Below are 20,086 nucleotides of genomic sequence, written 5' to 3'. Positions count from 1 at the left end.
CTCCACACTTATAAATACTCGCATATAAACGATAAATAATGTGCAATACAAAGGTTATTAAATAATAAATAGGGTATATGCTAGTACCAAAGATTATGCAAAATAATACAAAATAAATAAATAGGATGCCCGTGAGGAGAATGAGATCCTGACAAACAGACGAAAAATTCCCTAAAAGTCCTTCTCTCTAAAGATGAGCTTCTACTTTTGTGATCTACAAGACTTACCTTCAAGTAACAGCATGAAATATTCAGTCAAAAATTGCGCATTGCACTTGAGAAAAAAAAGTAACAACTGACAACCAGGCTAGTCTGCCTCTGCGCTTCCCCAAATATTCGAGAGAAATGGACAAAGCTGTATTATTTAGAAAATAATTACACAATAGCATTAATAGTAATATCAATAATACTGTAATACACACGACTCGCTTGGAGTGTAGTAATTAGACTAGTGAGGTAATAAAAAGAGCGCAACATAATTTTGGCACACATACATAAACGTGCGCGCGCGCACGCACACACACACACACACACACACACACACACACACACACACAGGTACCACATATTACAAATGCGTGAGTTTAGGCGCTTCCTGAATCCTTCCCTGAGACGCTTGGTGAGAGGTGAGGTCTGTGTATGTGGGATGGGGATCACAGGGTCCATGATGGTGGTTTCCTGGGATCTGAGCGGCACAGCTGTAGTCCACACTGGTGGATGAGGGGTGGGGAAGATGGCCGAGGTTGAACATGGGGCCCGAGGCTGGCATGGAATCAACAAAATTCCCACCCACATATACAGGGCTGCCTTGCAAATTGGCGTTGGCAAAGCTGCCGTTGCTCTGCATGCCGTGGTGTTCGTACTCGGAGCCCGGGTACCTCTTCTGTTGCGGGATGCAGCCACCCAAGGGTGCCGTGTAGGCGGCCAACCCGTACATGTTTTGCTGGGGCTTGGCGAAGGACGGGGGCGAGGGCGCGTCATAGCTGAGGCCGTTTTGGAGCTGGCCAGAGTATCCAATGTGATTTGGGCCACTCAGCGGCGGGCTTCTATCCGGGGAGTGTCCCAGGGGAGAGTGCGCGAGCCCTTTAGACTTCTGGTCCTTTTTGTATTTCATCCTCCTGTTTTGAAACCAGATCTTTATTTGGCGCTCGGTGAGATTCAACAGATTTGCCATTTCCACTCTCCGAGGGCGACACAGATAGCGGTTAAAGTGAAACTCCTTCTCCAGCTCCACAAGTTGAGCGCTGGTGTAAGCAGTTCTGACCCGTTTGGAGGCTGGTCCCGGTGGGCTCTTCTCATCACTCACCTCGCCACCTGTGAAAGCAACCACAGCATCATCTTAGCGTCTTTTGGGCCTCTTTATTATCAGTGTAATCATAAACTGTAAGCAAAACAAGGCCCAGTCAATACCCCGCCCCCCCTCCTCCTCACACGCACACACACACGCACACACACGTCTCCATCTTCGTCTCTACCTGCAATGGTGCAGCTGTTGCTCTTCTGCTTAGCGTTTTGCCGGGTCTCCTTCATCCAGGGGAAGATCTGCTTCGTGAGGGTTGGCGTGGCAGTATTGGAAGCGCTGCTGGATGGGGATTTCTTCTTCTGGGATGGAGAGCTGTTGGAGCTGGGAGAGGATGCGGACAGTGGAGGTGCCTGCTGCTCCCCAATACCCGTGACTTGGCTGCTGCTGCTGCTGCTGCTGCTGCTGCTGCTGCTGTTGCTTTGCCGCATACAGTCTCCGTTCAGGTCACTGTCTTTGAGGGTTGGTGGCCGGACAGCAGAGGTCTGGATGGGACACACTGAGCCCTGGTAGTCACTCTCAATGTTAGAAGCAGGGTAGGGCTGATGAGTGGGGCCGTAGTTGTAAGAGTCTGGTTTGGGGTAGGTGTAACCTCCAAAAAGTCCAGTGTTATCGTAGTATGTTGCTTTCTGCATTTTGTGGATTTAAAGCCAATAAGCCAGTGCAACTCTATCCAGTGGCATGGGTGTTGTTTATTCACGTGATTGGTGTTTCCCACAGTTGCTCCACTCTGTGACCTATAAAGAGACATATATCAGACTTATCTGACACATGAATAAGGCCTATAATCTACTCACTATACCTCCTTAACAGTAGCCCAATAACTGAGATTCTGAGTTTAAATAAACCTGGATAATCACTGTACTTGGCCCTAGACTCATACTGTTATAGACTGCAGCATCTATTTAATTAGAAATTACAAACTGTCCCTATATTGTCTATAACAGTGATACATCTCCCAGCCCCAGATTCAAGCCGTCTGACTCATTTCTGGCACAAAACAGTTAAAGTTTAACTTGCGCTAAAAGGGGACCCTCTGGGAGGCTTTAGGAGTCCCTCAGAAATAAGCTGAATCAGCATTTGACACGCACACACACACACAATACCCTTTTCACTAATCACAAGGCCTGACAAAGCCCGTCATGCATTGTTCCCTGCGGCAGAAATATAGCCCACCAAGGCCGCGCACATGCATTTGGATCACATGTTTACGCACACAAGAAGCTAAATACTGATTTCCTCCACTGTTTGTTGTTACTGAAAATGTAAAAAATGTAGGTGATCTCGGTATGTGCGAGAGAGAGACAGAGAGAGAGAGAGAGAGAGAGAGAGAGAGACAGAGAGAGAGCTGTTGGGTGGGGAGGGGAGCGGGGGGTTAAATATTATAGCTCATTAGCCTTTACACAAGCCTCAAACCATATATTGTCTGGTTGGTTGCTTTTCTGCCTCTGACCCATTCATGCCAAATGCAGCCTGTCTTTAATTGTTAACAAAACTTTTTGATTCTGTCAAATATTCTGGTGGATTTTTTTAATGCAGCTATTTTTGTTTTAAGAGAATCGCAGGCCCGCATTTAAAGCTGAAACTAAAATATCAAAGGGGCCCTACTGTATGTTGGTGGCTTGAGGAGGTGCAGTCTGCCCCGTGCATAACAATTGCACCTGTCAGTGTGGACCGCGGCAAAATTTATGACCGCAAATGTTATGGTTGTAAACGGGCTCAGGGAGGAATGAAAGTCAAAACACCTCTCAAGACTCTGCAGCCTTCAGAAGTGTAAAACTACGCGTAGGAGGAAGGCAAGGGAAAGAATTTCATACTCAGCGACTTCTCCCATGCAGAGGCTCGGTTTATAAATGATGCCTCCATTCTGGCTGAGCGCGAGTCTGCAGAAGAAAGACCCAAGTGAAAGACTGGATATGTTTTGCTGGTTAAAAAGGATGCAGGGAATATTGGCAATGGCGCGGTTAAAATTGGATATTGTGTGGTGAAGTGGTGAAAGTCCTCCAGATTTTATGTTATAATTTGCATGTTATTTTTCCAGTTATACCTGACAACAATGTAAATATGCTTCATGTATTTTTCTATTTTCTTTTCTTGTGGAAAAATAGTATCAAGTTTGCTCTTGATCATTAGGCTTTATTCGCGCGGCGTTGTTGCAAACGTAGACTTGGACATATTGGAATGGGACTTTGGCCTGCGCAAATAATTACACGTATAGGTGAAGTTAAAGTCATCCCTCATGTCTGTTTTCGTGATTTAAGCCTCCTGTGAAACATACTGAGCGTTAATATGCAGCCTAATAACAAATCATCCTTTCACCTTGTTAGAAGTTGGCTTTCTTGTCCACTCCCTTGATTAAAGAAATGTTACTCACCAAAATCTGCGCAAATCTGTTTTTATATCCCTCACGAATTCATCACTGCTCCCACCTGGACCTGGAAGAGAAATAAAATACATGTTTCTTCACATTCCCCCCTTTAAATCACAGACAAACATGGGCCTGAAATTCGATGCACACACACACACACGTTTACAAAACAATAAAGATGAATGCCATCGGGCCCCAAAATTCTCCACCATTTTTAAAAAGAAAATTACAATAAATTAAAAATAAATGTACTGAAAAAGGCTCGTGTAAAAAAACAAAACATTTTTAATTCAATTTTATTTGTATTAATATTTGTGGCCTGTTTAATTTTGCCAAATTAAAAGACAGATAGGCTAGTTACTACAATCACACACAAAAAAGTCTCTGCTTGAAGTGCTCCAGAGAGAAAAGTCTTACATGTGCACTTTTACACAAAGAGCAAGCCCAAATATTTAGCAGTCATAAGCTTTTTTGGGTGACCTTTGGGTCATTCAGCATTAAGTCAAAGTTTAATGAACAACGAGCAGTTCGGCTTCAAGTAGACTCAAGTCTCAACTAAAGTCAAAGCATCTTTTCAGCGGAGACTGAAGCACAACAGAAGATCGCCCGACAGAAAGAGTCGAAATTAAACCTTAGATTATTTCTAGTTTGTTGTTTTTACAGTGAGTGTGAAACCACCTCTGCTTCCGTGCTTGTATTTGAGGATAATTACTCAAAATATGAACATGGAGATTTAAGATTCCTTCGATGTGGACTATTTGTTAAAGCTGGTCGATAATCTGAGCCTGAAGTGCTTTTGAGCACACTGGGCTACTAGTAGCAGACATGATCCTCTTTTCAAACAGCAGTGTTTTTCGCCTACGCGTTGTTACGGTAAGTTTGGTTCACACAATGGGCCGGACTCAATGTGGAGTGTTATTATCCCAGTAAGTCTTTCTCCTGGTTAGCCCCTCAAATTCTCTCCATATTTCAAGTTAAACAGCCTTTAGACAGGCGTTTTGTTGTTGCTGGAAAATGTGTGTTACATCCAAGAAATGATTGCATGGATACTAATTTAATAATATTGTCTCTACCGCGATGTTGTAAAATACAACGTCTTATTTTCCTGGAGAAAATACAAGCTGCTCACAAAAATGCAATCGCAGCAATATGTTTTGTTGTAACACTGCTTTTTGTTGATTTGGGTATAAATTCAGCAGCCATTCTGCAAAGACACACACTGATGAGTGTGTCGCTTATAAAGACGTAGAGCTCATAAATTAAACCCCAAACCATTGTAAAACAGTTAAGAAGCTGTTAGCAGAATATAAGCAAAATGGAATAGTCAACATAAATATAAGGTTTTATTGTCTTTGCGACTCAGGCCAATTGTAGGCTATATTCCCAACACTTCAAAGAAGAATAAATTATATCCAGATGCGTCACAATTAACCAAATACAAGTAAGCCCAAACGTATGCAAATAGTGTGAAAATCTAATCTTATCCTTGTTCAATATCCAGTCTGACAATCCTTTAAAACCATCAAATATGAATTCATGTATAAAAAACGTTGCAGGTTAACAAAGCCATATAAGTTGAAACCACATAAATCACGGCAAACGCCACAGTGACGATAAGACAACAAATTAATGTGATTTACGATCCAAGAGTCAAAAAGAAAAGTTCCTTTCCTACTTCTTCCTCAGAGCCGGTTTTCATCGAAACGTGAAATCAGCTGAAAAGCGCAGAGGAGCTCAGGCTCAATCTGTCGATAATATTTGAACAGGCATTCTCGAAAAGAAATTTATGAATAGGTAGCTGTGGACTTAATATCCGCACGGTCGCCGACGAGAGCGACATTAACAAGCGTCACCTCCTTTGAGTGGAATAAATCATATATATTTCCTTGCATTATATTAACCCCTGGTTAAAGGTTGCTTTCTGCCATGTAGTTGCTTACCTGTGAATCAATTCATCATAAAGCAGTTTACCTCTCGGTTCCTTTCCACGCAGTCTCTAGAATAAATCCTTCACCCTTTGTCTGTAGACAATGCTGTCCTAAACCTGATCTTGCTGTTTTTCAGACATTTCCATATACCAGTGGAGACAGTATTCCCGAAAGAATGGAAGGACTCGCATTCAACTACCAATAAAAAGCGAACAAGGTATCCTTATTCCAGAAAAAAAATCCCTGGCAATCAATCACCATTGAAACATACAGGAATTCAGAACCGGATAGGCCTGTGCAGATTTGGAGCTAACATTAGGATTTTTTGGTTGTTTCGGGAGCTTTGTGATGACAAATAAAGGCGCTGCCTTAAGATACAAGCATATTTGTTCACGTGATTGTTCTCTTCTTCAACCGAGCCTTACCTCACCAATCCATTTTGATAGAGGGTGGCGTTTATTTCCTCATCTGAACTGTGTGAAAATGTTCCACTGCCTATTTCTTTTTCATCTCCTCTAGAATTGCGAGAAATGCAACTCGCCTGCACTTCAGTATTTAAACAACAGCATTACATTATATGCTGCTGTTAAACTACTAATGACACAGATTTACACATCCTCAGGCTCTATCAGTGCAGCAGTTGCAGCATCTATAGTGCTGTAACGGATTTCTGTGCATTTTCTTTATATGCCAGCGGAAATTTCCAGCATTTTGTAGATTTTCTCCTCACTTGTTCTTAAAAAAGAAACTGCCTGCAATTTCACAATAAAACGTGTAACTGGGGGCCTTAAACGCACCGCAGTTGTGTAGTTTTGGATTAAATTGTTAAACAATACTATTTCTATCGATGTCCTGTTTGCTAGATGTGCATTTTAAAAATGATTTATGAAATAAGCGACGTGTGGGTCCCCCTTCCAACTGGGATTTTGATTATATTCAAATAAACCAAGTTATCATCTTTTGTTTGTTGTGTCTGTCCTCACACACTACTGAAACACAAAGAGTGAGAGAGCCATTCTCCTGCATTGTTCTCAATATCAATCAGGGGTGGAAAAACATAACACAGCAGACTAAATGAATCTAAGTTATTGGAAAAGACCAGAATGGATTGTAAGATTTGGAGCGGGAGAGAGTCGGCTGCTTCAGCGGTGGGTTATCACTGCTGTGAAGAAGAAGAAGAAGAAGAAGAAGAAGAAGAAGTAGAAGGGATGCAGGACTGTTCGCGTCGCAGCGTATGTTCAGAGGGTAATAAAAGTGAAAGATTTACAGTTTCGCCCGGCCCCCCAACAGCCTCGCACCCTTTCAGGAATTACTGAGAATGATTTACAAGGAGGCAGAACTGTCAGCCTGCCCAAACTTCCAGGACTTCTTTGAAATCAGAATGAAATCACCCCGACTAATAATAAAAACAGCAGAAATGGACTGCAAGCCAGGGGGAAAGACAAATAACCTGTTATTTTATCTAATGTTAAAAACTTAAACTATAAATCAAGGTATAAAGTTCTACTTAGCAAACAAGACAGCCATTCATAATTTTAATGCTGTGTCTTTTTAAAATATTTAGTTCCTTTTTGTATTTTTGGACCAAAATCGTAAAAAAAAAAAATCTGAATTACACTCTTAATAAAGAATCAGTGGGCCCTATGGAGGGGTCACATTGAAATGAATGTGTTGGAAAGAGCATCTGTTCAGAGCGAGCATCCATAAAAGTCACTGCCCTTTAGTTTTTACCTTTAATGCTATCAATCCATTTCAAGATATTTGCGTAAACCGCAAGATCCAAACAAAATTTCTATCATTTCTAGTAGGCTATATTTGTTTTTGTTTTTAAAGAAGACATGCACACAGTGACTAACCACAGCCGATACAATCCTGCTCAGGGCGCACACATCAAAGGGAGCAATTTATCAAATATCAGGACATTTGATATCGTCATTTACCAGCTCGGGCTACATGAAAAATGCTGAAATATTTACCTACCCAAGCATCCATCGGTTCGGATGTGTCGCTAAAGTGCGGGGCTACGGTTGCGCCGGGTATCGGATATTATTTTCTTGGGGGATCTCTTCAGTTTTCAAGTCTGATAGAGTCCTTGCGATTAATGACGACGCCGTGTTTCTAGGGGGACGTGCTGCATTAATTATTTAGACAATCACGTGGTCGAGAATAGAGAGCGGAGTGGTATAGTCTCTGGATTATATCTCTGAATGCAGACAGCGCACTTTAATATATCTTAGGGGGGTTGTCTGGCTCGGAGAGGCTTCTGCGAAAACAGCTGGAAATCAAATATGGCCGGATGGAGAGCGACGACGTTGTATTCCTGCACTGGGTGCAGTGTCATTGAAAATGGCACTGCCTTTGGCTCCCATTTATTGCTGTTCAGACATGTAGGTCAGTGTGGCTACACTGTACGCGGTATAGTAGGCTGCTCTGACCTGGTAATTACTGGGGGAAACTGTGTTATGATATATTTCCTTTCTATTCATTTTTTAATACCAGGAGTTCAGACTACTCAGGTTGTATATTAAATGGTGCAAATTGATAAATATAAATTAGCAATCACTAGTTACCTTAAAATACTAGTAATGTATATTAGGTAGATTCGTTGTCCAATTATGCCAATGACACCCCCCATCCCATCCCCCACCCCTCCCATCTCCCTCTCCCCCCCTCTTTCTTCAGCATCTATGTACAGATCATTTATGGCAGGATGGTGGATTGGTGGCATCACTTTGTCTCAGCTTCTCTCTGAATCTATATCTTGTATTTTGCACCACATACACACAGACATATAAGCGCCTGTGCACGCCTATAGGCCTGCGTGTGCTCAGTGGGGATGAGACAGTTGTCACTTGGGGATGAAAACACTGCTGAGTGACTGAAGATCTTCTTTCCACATGTCTGTTTCTGACCGCTTTTGTCTGTATGAGGACTGATTCTGTAGTGTGAAGGGTTGGAGGTCAGTGTTGCCAGTGGGTCATATTCAGTGGGGGGGGGGGGGGTTAATATCAAATGTATGTAGTAATTCATTGTGTTGATGCCTATATTCTAAAACTGTTACAGATAAATGTGTGTATCTTGTAATCTGGTTTTGGAGCAGGACCACCACCTCTGTTTGCATTAGCCTGAATATCCCAGGCCAGTAAACTTTATTTGTGTTTATATACTGTAATAAAAGACTCGTGTAACGATTGTTTTCCAATAAAGACTCAATTCAGCATCATATAAGAATCCAAACGCAGTTTTTATTCAATAAAATCACCTTGAAAAGCTCAACTGAGAGCTTAAGAGGATGTTTTTTGCGCAGTCATGCGCTCCTTACGATAGGAGCTGATGAGCGAAAATTAAGACAAGCCAGGGTAAAAACTCTTTTCTTCTTCATTTTTTAAAGATATGCTTGTCATAGACAAATAATATATGTATGGTCATAAATTTCATGCTTGACAGGAGAAGAGGCTGTCTGTCCATGGAGCGCACATTTGGTGCGTTTGTGTGTTTTGTAAAAGGGGGCTTAGCTCCATATGGCTCCACGTGCTTGTTACCACTGAAGAAAATATCCTTTCCCACCAAAAGAGACCTTTTTGTTATTTGCGCAGAACGAAAGGCACTAAAAAAAAAATTGAAAACAAAATGTAGTTTTGAGCAATCAGAGAAATTATAAAATGCCTCAGTGTGCCCGGGAAAATAAACTCAAAATTAAATATTTCTGGAGTGGGGGAAATAAAAGTCTGGCGACAAAGTGCCCTTTGCAGTCATTTAAAGGCATATTCAGTAAAAATCTTTATTTTTTCCAATATACGTCTCGCATCTCAATGCACAATACAAGGTAAAAAGCATGTACAAAAATAAAAAAAATAAAAAAAAAAAAAAAAGATTGCATATTGACATGAGGAGACAAACGCACAAATCAGAATCTTTTAGGGCTGCGCCTGATATAAATAGTGTTAAAACACGTGTACAACTCTGGATTTCACGCACTGACTCTTGCTTCGAAGGATTTAGCTTTGTAAGTGTGGAAAAAAACCCTCCAAAGCAAAGCCAACAGCGCCTGGGAGAGAAAATGCTGCTTGTCCGGCGGGTCAGGGGTGTTGGGGTCAGTCCTTGCGGCTGAAATGTGTCCCCTGGATGAACCTGCCACTGCTGCTTTTGTCGACCTTCGGTTGAAATACCTTTTCAAGCCTCTCATGGTGAAGACTTCACAGTGAAGACCTCTTCGTTCTGGGAGAGCTTCTGGGCTTTTTTTGTTCGAAGACAATGACGGTATAAAACAAAAAAAATATCTGTCTTGAAACGTGACGTGAAAGCCCCCCTCGGAGTAAATGGAAAACTCTACGATTCCCACATTAACTAAGACTAAAACGTTGCATAAAGCCATGCAATTAATGCAAAGAAGTTCAAACACATTTTAGATTAATCAAAATCAAACGAATTCTTTTAATTAAAATTGTATGTGTGCTATACGAAAATTTACAGGGTTTTTTGAACAAATAAATAATGACGTAAAAATCAGATTAAAGAAGAATAAACAATTATACTCCTGAATATTCTGGATTTGATTATTTCCGATGAGAAACATCCAATATCAATTTGATGCCACATGCAAGAACAAATGAGCTTTCATATAAGAGTTTCAAATGGCAGGAGAGCGCCTCTGAAAATATACACTGTTTACAAAGATGTCAGGAGAGATTTATAAGGGCACTCAGAATAGTATGCACACAGGAATGTCTTGCTTTTTGGAATAATATTTAGGCTAAAAAAATTCAAAGCTTTTTTGTACAAAATAAGTTAAAACATAGGAGTCACAAAGAAACTGAGAGTCAACGGGATTTTTTGCAACTTACGAAAGTAGGTTGTATTAGGCGTGCTCTATGCAAATACTGTTTGCTTCAAGTATATATATATATATATATATTGTGCGTTTTATCTGGAGTTTCAATAGGAGAAAAAACTGAAATAACCTTTGTTTGCGTGGAATTTGAACGAAGGGCTTCCCTGTTCTGAATAGAGCAATTCAAAAATCAGCGTGAATCCATGTGAGAAGAGCATAAATACTTTGTTTAAATCCATGAAATCAGCCGAGGCTGCTCATTAAATGTCCTCAGGTGGGCAACGTCCAAAAAATAAAAAAATAAAAGGAAATTGAAAAGTTTGTTTCGATGTTTTTGAGTCTCTTTGAGGAAATTAAAACAAGAAACAGGGTCAACTTTCAAAACTCAAGGCTGACCTGATTTTCTCACTCAGTCTTGAGTCAATGCTGCTGGGGTCATTTTTGTTAAATAAAAAAATGGCTAAAAATGACATCAGTCCATGCAAAAGTCGAATGCAATCTGTCTTTTTTATGTACAGTTAATTTCTACAAAGGTGTGACACCTTTCTCTCTTATAATGTTGTGATATCAGTCTGGTTATCCTTCTGAGTGCTTTGCAGATGACTGGGGACTGGTGCAGATCTGCCCTTGGTGTTGGGTAGTTTGTGATCTTTCTTCCATTTCATCCGTCTGTTTTGAAACCAGATTTTGATCTGCCTTTCGGAGAGACAAAGAGTGTGGGCAATCTCAATCCGTCGCCGCCTGGTCAGATACCTGTTAAAATGAAACTCCTTTTCAAGCTCCAAAACCTGCTGCCGGGTGTAAGCTGTTCTGGACCGTTTGGGCTCTGGCCCTGTGTAATCCGGGTTCACTAGGAGAAAGAAAACAAAGCAGAAAAAGTCACCAAATGTGGCCAATGCATCATGCAGAATGCACACACAAACAATATAACAAGAGGAGACTCTGTAACCCGGGGGGAGCTCAAACTTAAAGAAAATTCACAAGGAAACGACAGCAGTAAATAATGGATGATTTTATCTGGATTTAAGCAGATTTGCTGCAGATTTAAGCACCATTACAACCGGTCAATATGTGTTTTCAGGAGCTTTCAGGCGCTCACCTAGCGGCCTATTTCCTGAGCTATAAAAATTTATGACTTGTGTAATTGGCGAGGCCTTTCAAAGACTCCCATAAATATTACACTGAATGATTTTAAAGTGCAGGTCTCAGCTGGTTCATAAGGGAAGAGGAAGAAGACGTGGAAATCTTACCAGTAGTTACGTGGACTTTCTTCATCCACGGGTAAACTACTGCAGGCTGCTTGGCTTGTATCCCATTTTGGCTCTTTGTGTTTTGCTGCTGTCCACAAGTCCTGGGTCCGGGCACTTGGACCGGGGTCCTCTGCTCAGTCTGTATGCTAAAAGAGCTCGGGTGGCTGGATCTCTCGCGCACATGACCCCGTGGCTGCACAGTGGAGTCCTGCACAGTGTTGCAGCCGAAGGGCTCCGTGTAGTTTGACCGTGGGTAGATCCCTGGATGCTGAAAGTCTGTGTCCTGCGATGGACTGTAGAAGTCCGATCCCTGGTCAGGTATATAGTTATTTTGTGAATATTCCTCGCAGGGAGGAAATTTTGGATCCACATACTTAGAGTTCACCATATACGAACTCATGGCCATTAATTTCTGAAGGTAGAAAATACTAATTTTTCTCGAGTTGTCTTTTTTTCCTCCCTCCATAAAGCCCTCCTACTTGGTGTCAACTGAATAAAGTTAGCGAACCATGTGACCAGATCGGCCAATAGAGGTGATGCTGGTCCATAAACGGGTAAACATACAACTAAAAGCAATGTCATCTAACTAAAGATAAACCAAAATTAGACCCTGGTGGAAAGAAAAAAACAAATATTGGCCTGAAACATCCGCGTGCACATTTGGATGATACAATGATACAATGGAAAAATCAAATACCTTACTTAAACATTTAATTACTTTAAAATTATACAAACAAATAAACATAAAAACGCTGATGGTGCATAGAGTGTTTTATCTGAGAAGATATAAAATATATCAGTTTCTAAGGTGTAACTTGAAGGCACGGTGTTCAACAGAGAAAGCAACAAAAGGTACAAAAAGCCCCATGGCATAAAAGGAGGGAATAATGACAGAGGACAATTGATGGAGACTGTCTTTGTCAAGAAGGGGTCATCCAAAAGTTACACGAATCTCATCACTTCATCTGCTCCTATCCCTTTGAAAAAAAACTGTCTCAGGAGCCTACTGGCCAGCAGCAGCAGACTCTGGGAATCAATAATGTAGAGACACAAACGCTACAGCTGTACAGATGGAGAGTGCTGTGAGTTTCTTTTGGTACATCCACTTGGTGTTTCATTCAAAAAGAAATGCAGGCTGATTCTTAATTATGTTTATTTTCATGTGAAACATTTTGCTTCAGATGCTCCTTAAGTCTATATAGTTTAAAAATGCCCCAAGCTCTTCTTATGAAGAATGTGGTGATGTCAGATTTATTCTCATTCATAAAACCAACACTGTCACTGCAGCGTCTGACAGCACATCAGACACCACACGGCCTGATAATGAGACAATAAGTCAATACATCGAAGTTATTTCATCGACCATATACTCCCCTAGAATCGAATCTGTGACTGGTTTTATCACACAAATTCGGTTCTACAGGGTATATATAGACGACGGCAAGCGACACTGCCCACGTTTAGCCACAGCACTTTATTTGTAGAGCACTTCAGCCAAACACAATTTACAAAGTGCTTTCCACAGTCAGGATAAACAAAAAACATCACAGGAACAAAGTTACAGAAGAGTCATGCATCAAAACCAGATCTGAAGAAGTTCTATTAGAGGATATAATTAAATATTCTATTTAACTTGTTACTATTTTTCACTCACTGAAGGAGCCTTTTTCTTTCATTTCGATGTTTTATTTTTAATGTATGTCCCTGGAAGAAACATCTCCTTGAGTTTAGGGTTTTGTGTGACCATTGCGTTGTTAGTTTAAACCAAAACTGGCAATGCAGTAGCTTAAAAACTCATGTCAGCCGCTGCTCCTTCCTCTGTACAGAGAATGACACAACATACTGAACGAAAATATCAGCCAGCATCTCAGGTCAGCACAGGTTTCTGCTCAGTAGGTCCTCTTCCCTCCATCATAGTCCAAGTTCACAATAAGAAAAAAGAGCCTCTGCTTTAAATAACGTAAATAGCTTTTCACTTTGCAAGCTGTCACGTCATAATCAAAGATAAGCATAACGACATAACCGTTAGATACTCGCTCGCTAATATAGGAGAGTTCATCATCACAACCCGAGAGATGAGGATAGAGGCCACAGGGGTCAAACTACATCATTTACAAAGTTATCAAAAAATTCAATTATTTTGGGCCCTGGTGACAGCTCAAAGGGTGCAAAAGTTTACCAATTCCTCCTCAAGCATTAACTAAACCACATGGCTACTGAATGTCATTCTGGTGAAAAAACCTTACAGATGAATTTAAGCTGAGAATGGGAATGGGTCATTAATTTACTAAATTAACAAGACCAGCAAAATGTTTTTTCAAGCACACAAAAATAACCTATATAAAATATTATAATATTATAATTTAACCCAAACAACCTAGGTCTAGTCCTATATCAATGTGAGCGAGTTTATAACAAAAAACAAGTTTATTTATTACGAATTATTACTAATCCTGTAGCCTACACCTTGAGTCAGTATTATTTGTCAGATCAGTATTGTCAGATTTAAACAATAAATTATATTCTCAGGTCTAAATTTAGGTGACACTTGTTTTGAAGCACATTTGGCCAAATGTGGCACTGGACCAGTCACACGGGCCATGTTGTCTTCTTCAATAAGAAGAAAAGACATGTAAGAATATTTTACTAACTGGTTATTCACTGGATGGTGCATTAAGTCGTTTAGTTTAATGTAACGTTTCAGCTACAGTTACATTTTCAGCCAGATGCATGTTGTAAAGTTTAAAGTTATCATACAGGCCTTCAAAAGGTGAGAATAAAACGCATTACTGCACCTTCTAGTATAAAGTAAATCCTTTCCTCATAGGCTATGTCATAACGCAGATGGAGGGTTTTATCTCCTCTCTACAGATTTCCATTCAAGCTTCAACAAAAAAAATAATAATATTCGTTTCAAGTAGGCCTGTTCCAAAAAGATAAATAATACGTTGTAAAAATGCGTTCTTGCACTTCACATTTCAGTCTTAGTTAGACAGCCTGACCTGCCTTTCACCTTGCCCTGCTAGTCCTTCAGACGGGTCAAAGCCGAGATTCACAAAAGAATGATAAAGTCAGCGTTTCCTGGCAGCTTGTGTTAAACGAAAGGCCAACTAGTTCAGCTTGACTCTTTTTTTCATTAGAATTCCAAGCTTTTACTATCAAAAAGCTCCAATTGAGCGTTTGAGAGCAACAGAAAAAACCAAGGGCTATTTAATCTAATTATCGGGCGAGTTATGGGAGGGCTCTTTGACTGATAATAAAAATTAAAAGTTTAATTCCTTGTCAACTTTGTACCAAATATTATTTAATCATTTGTACTGCATTTTTAACAATGACTGATGAAATTAATCATTTGAAGGCCTCCAAAAGAAATGCATTAGGCCTACTGTGAATAAAACAGCAGCCACATGATATGAAAAAGAGAAAACTGATTTTTATTGTTGTAACCTCAGTGCTGTTTTGAGTTGTTTATAAATTTCACTGTGGTTAAAACTGAAGCTCAGATTGTTGCACAAACGAATTGTGAATTATGGCAATTTTAACAGATGCTGATTCGCACATACACTTGTATTGTTTTAACATTCTCAAGAAATTTCACCAAATTCTTCATGAAAGCACGAGTCTAGTGACAACAGGTTGATCACTCTGCCTCCAAGCAAACACGAACCAAAGCTATCAAGTCACTGCATCATTTAGCAGTGAATCAGAATGCCAACTTGAATAACAATAATAATCATCCGACAAAAGCATTGATTGAGTCTTAAAAGGTTTAAACCCCAAACAAGCTCCAGCACAGTAGTACGATTAAAATTTCCTCACAGCAGAGCATCATCTAACGGTTTGTCCTGCAGCAAGCACTGTTGCCGCTTTTAGAGGCAGGAAACAGTGTAGCCTGAGCATTATGCGTGTGACATCACACGCTCATACCACGAGCATTATGATAAAACACAGCTTACCACAGAGACCGCAACACATGGCACACCGTGCAACAAAAACATCCATGCTGAAGGAAAAGTCAGCCTGCTGCAGCTCCCTGCCAAATGAAGCTCTATTCCAACCCATCTGGACCGTCTAACTAATACACAATGAGAATTATATTTTGGCTTGTCAAGTCCCGGGCCATAAAACAAACTTTAATGGCATCACGTGTTTCCTCACAGCCACTCACAACCGCGCGCATGTCCATAAATAATCCTCAAAGTTGCACTTACTCAATAACGCCGATTACACTAATGTGCACTGAGGAAAAGTCCTAGAAAAGAGGAAGCTGGGAGGTTGCAGCCCAACTGTAGTAATAGAAATAGGAACAGAGGTGCACTGGGACAAAATAGATTGTTTTTGGCATCGTAGTTTTTTTATGTTTTGCATCAAGCTTATACGTTACCAGTGTTTGAACAAACAAAGTCAGCTGGGTCGCTGATTAATTAATATTTGCAATCTAATGATCAGCCTGTGACCTGTTCTCCAGTTAGGCTATTTAATTCAAGAATTTTAATTTATTTCACTTATTACACTTAGCCTCGGCTGATTTCGCTTACTTATTGGAAAGATCTGATTATATCATCTCACTGAATCCTTTTGACCTGACGTGTGAACAAAAAACATCAAACATGCCTCACCGATTTAAGCTCAAATACATTTTTCCCCAGTGAACGTGACACAATAAGACTGATGTCATTCATTCTTCCGGGCCAGACCCAGAGTGCAGAGCGTGCGCGCTCCTCCTCTCCTTTCCTGTGAGAGCTGGAGAGGAATGGTGATGTTGAGGTTGGGTTGGCTGCCACTGTGGGGCATGTATGATAAATGGATGAGCATCAAATCAGACGGCTTGTCACTTTTTTACATGCATGTCCTCATAAAAATGATTTCCCTGGAGATAATGTGAGGGTTAAACCCAAGGCCTCCTGGGAGGTTTAGGAGTGGCTGCACTCACATAGTTCCTGCATAGTTGGTAAGTATGTTTTCTGTGGTTTAATGGCATTTTTGTACTATAAATGTAGTCATTTTACTTTCAGTTCCATCATTTTTCTGAAAGACAATTTCTTATAACATCATCAACATCATGGGGAAGATGTCATGCAGTTTCACCTCTCAAGAATCTGCGTGCAAATGTTGATAGAGTTGCTGTCAATGAAGATACAGTAACAAAGGATCAACTGTGCTGTCGGTATAAGATGAATCAATGACAATAAATGCCTTTTGGGGGAATAAACTCGTAGAACACAAAACTCACGCACATAATCAGAGCAGCTGACACAAGCAGCAGGCTGAAAATTATTGCTTTTGCATTTTCATACACACAATTCTCCACAGACCACTTTCAAAAACGAACCAGTTCACATGACCACGTATCTCAGCCAATCACTGAGCTCAGGAACCTGCTAGTCAAATACTCCTGAATGGGAGCAGAGAGGCTGAGTGTTGGGCAACAGCGCCTTCTGCTGGCGGTTTAACGACTTCCCCCCATTTTCCACTGCAAAAAATGTCCATCCATACTCAAATGTGATTTCACCTAATCATGTGTTTCATTAAACTGTTGAGACAGATGTGCAAGAACGAAGAGCAAATTATTTCCATATTCGTTTAATTAAATAGACTTAATTAAGTGATGAGGCTCGGTTCAAGTTCTTGAAACAAATAAAACTTCAATTGACACAAGAAGAATGATCTGAGTCTTTCTGCTAAATTCCATAATTTTGTAAATTTGGACTGAATATAAAACTGGTTGCCATGAGAATATGAGCATGTTTTGCAGTGTAGACGTTATTACTTAACATTAAGCAGATAAAGTGAAACAGACGTGTTGCTCGTGATTATTGGGATAGTGATACAGATAAATGATCGATGAATAAATAAGTTTGTCTAACTGGAAAACATTTAAACATAAATAATAACTAGTGGACTTTTTAGGTTTCCTATAACTAAATAGGAAGGAAGATTTGTTTACAGAAGCTCTCATTATGTCACACAACAATCCAAAAGAGTCTAATATTGGACCTAAACCACATCTCTGGGGGGATTTGAATAAGGGTGAAAAGGGGAAACCACGTCCATTCATGGAAACTGCTATCTGTTCAAATGTGTGCAGGGCCTGCGGTTAGACATTGTTTTACATAATTACACATAACAAACGCATGCAGGAATTATGTAAGATATGTGCATTGTCAAATTAGAGAACACAGATTGAATCTTAGTGAATATAATGTTCTTAGGCTTCTGCTTGTGCTTGTCTTCCAGGGTCCATTTTGCCGCATTGCAGTGAGGCTGTAAATACTTTCGCAGCTGCCTGTCAGGCAACAGTGAAATACTGTCTTTGTTCAGTTGGCCCCCATCTCCAGGCAGCTGAAGACAGCTAGGAAAACTGAACTTCTTCTGCCAGGCTTGCATACATGGAATATAGCAAAGCAGATTTGATCTGTGTCGATTATAGTAAACAGATATTAACAAGCAGCATGTATGTGGGAATATAGAGGGCTCATCAGATCAATAAGACTCTCTGGTAGCTGTAGAAATGCTAAATGATATAACTTTTGGTTCACTGGCGATATCTAGTAAGCTGAGGAATATTTTTGAAAAAGGCTTGTCGACATGAAAAAGCTGCTTCAAACTGAAAACGAAATGGGCAATGTTTGTTTCAATACACGGGATTCTCTTCTAATTCGTGTGGAAATAAGTGCACTCAGTTCATCTGCATCAAAAAAAATAAAAAATAAAAATAAATAATGCACACAACCATCACTGACTTCAAACATAAGCTACATTTCTGCAGAATGTTTAAAGAAACTTTAAACGATTTGATAATTCAGTTGATTACTTCTTAAAATATCTCTCTTTGATTCTTGCAGCATACTAGCAGCGAAGCACTAAATTTACCCACCTTTTCTGCTTGTATAGTATAACAACAATTTATGTGAATACATCCAGCAACATGTGAAACAACCAAATTTCCTGAGAGCCATTATCCTGCTGCTAATTTACATGCCTAATGAAACAGGAAGCTGTCAAATTACACATGCAGACACACAAGCGAAATAAAGTCATTTTTTTACACAGAAAGCTTACCCTTAGCCGGGAGGTAATCCATGTTTATTCTTTGAGCTTTACCTATGCGGTGCATTTTGATAAAGCTGTGAAGAGCCAGTGCCGCTGTGTTTATGAGGAGGTCAGATATGTGGAAAGCTGAAACGCTCCGCTTGGCATCCAGGAGAAATGAGCAGCGCAGTGCTGCAAATATGTGCCGACCAGACTTTTATGAAACGAATGCAATTTTTAAGAAAGCCGACCGTGGAGTATCGGTTTGAACGCCATAGACGCAGAATGCAGTGGGAAAAATTCGCCTGGGAAATTAGGGAAAGAGCCATGAAGACGTTTGCCTCTCACACATGACCAGTGGCATCCAATGACAGGCGACGGAGGCACATAAAAAGGTCTATTACCAAGTTGTAAATTGTCCTCTCACAAAAAGGAATTTCGACTGCAGTAGTTGTCCCCATCTTTGCGCATAATAGCAGAAGCCCCACCAGACCTCTGGAGAAAAACAAGAGGGATTTTCCCCCCCTGTTTTTTGTTTCTATTACTCAACCATAAAATGTTGCATCTTAAAGCGCAAAAGAGCAGTTAGACTGTGGCCCTGAAAATGTTTTTTAGCTTAATCACAATGCGCATTCTTTAGCAGAACAAAAAATAGAACATTTTAGTATAGGAAATGGGAAATAGGAAATTCTTTTCTCGAACATGTGGCAAAATAATGATGAGGCGGTGTTTTGCTTAGATCAGACTGCAGAATAAGAGGCGACATAGACCTATTTCTGTTTTACGTTTAATCAACAAAAGCATTTAACGTTTAGCTGTTAGAAATTATGTCTGGGAGTTGTTTTTTCTGCGTCGAACGGAAGCCTTTAACACCAAAGAAAGGACGAATTAATAATGTTTTTCTTTTCTTTTGATTTTTGTTATTCATTGAGCGGCCTATGTGCGCCAATTGTCACAAGAAACACGTCACTGGTGAAATTAGATCGCTTATTAGGCTTCATTATATCAAATACCGCTGTGTAAATAAAAAATACACTTTATTAAAGTTGTGACTTTGGCTTTCTCAGCGTTGATGCTCAATAATTGTTCCAGACAACAGAATAGCCTACGTTTTAAATCGAGCTGTGTGTAAACGTGTATCGTCTGCGCGCTCCTGCAGGCCTGATGTTATTCTACAAATGCGTTGACAAAATTAGGGAGAAATAAATTATGGCATATGAAAAATGCTTTCACGCTTTAGGCCTTCGAGATTTAAAGGCATGCAGCATTGCAGCATTACAGCAATGCGTGAACATCTCTGCTGCGAATGGGAATTTCTTTCATTTCGTTCTCGTTCATCATGGTGGCATGCCAGAGTCAGCACTGTGCGATTTATAGT

At 40.3% G+C, this 20,086-nt stretch overlaps 2 protein-coding genes across 2 annotated transcripts; both read right to left on the bottom strand.

Annotated features, from left to right (window-relative positions):
- Positions 1-444: 444 nt before the first annotated feature.
- On the bottom strand, positions 445-6,227 carry hoxd3a (homeobox D3a). Its single transcript, XM_038720995.1, has 4 exons — positions 5,608-6,227; positions 3,674-3,734; positions 1,475-2,036; positions 445-1,313 (listed from the first exon to the last, which is right to left on the bottom strand). The coding sequence occupies exons 3-4, from the start codon at positions 1,932-1,934 to the stop codon at positions 568-570; spliced, it is 1,206 nt and encodes a 401-aa protein (XP_038576923.1). The 5' UTR covers positions 1,935-2,036; positions 3,674-3,734; positions 5,608-6,227; the 3' UTR covers positions 445-567.
- A 3,135-nt stretch (positions 6,228-9,362) lies between these two features.
- hoxd4a (homeobox D4a) lies at positions 9,363-13,008 on the bottom strand. Its single transcript, XM_038720996.1, has 2 exons — positions 11,677-13,008; positions 9,363-11,276 (listed from the first exon to the last, which is right to left on the bottom strand). Exons 1-2 carry the CDS (start codon positions 12,140-12,142, stop codon positions 10,978-10,980), a joined length of 765 nt encoding a protein of 254 aa, XP_038576924.1. The 5' UTR covers positions 12,143-13,008; the 3' UTR covers positions 9,363-10,977.
- Positions 13,009-20,086: the final 7,078 nt, after the last annotated feature.

This window comes from Micropterus salmoides, unplaced genomic scaffold (assembly GCF_014851395.1).
Source record: "Micropterus salmoides isolate LMB-PRFRI ecotype aquatic unplaced genomic scaffold, ASM1485139v1 Ms_hic_scaffold_15, whole genome shotgun sequence".
Lineage (NCBI taxonomy): Eukaryota > Metazoa > Chordata > Actinopteri > Centrarchiformes > Centrarchidae > Micropterus > Micropterus salmoides.
This window is presented reverse-complemented; position numbering and strand designations above follow the sequence as displayed.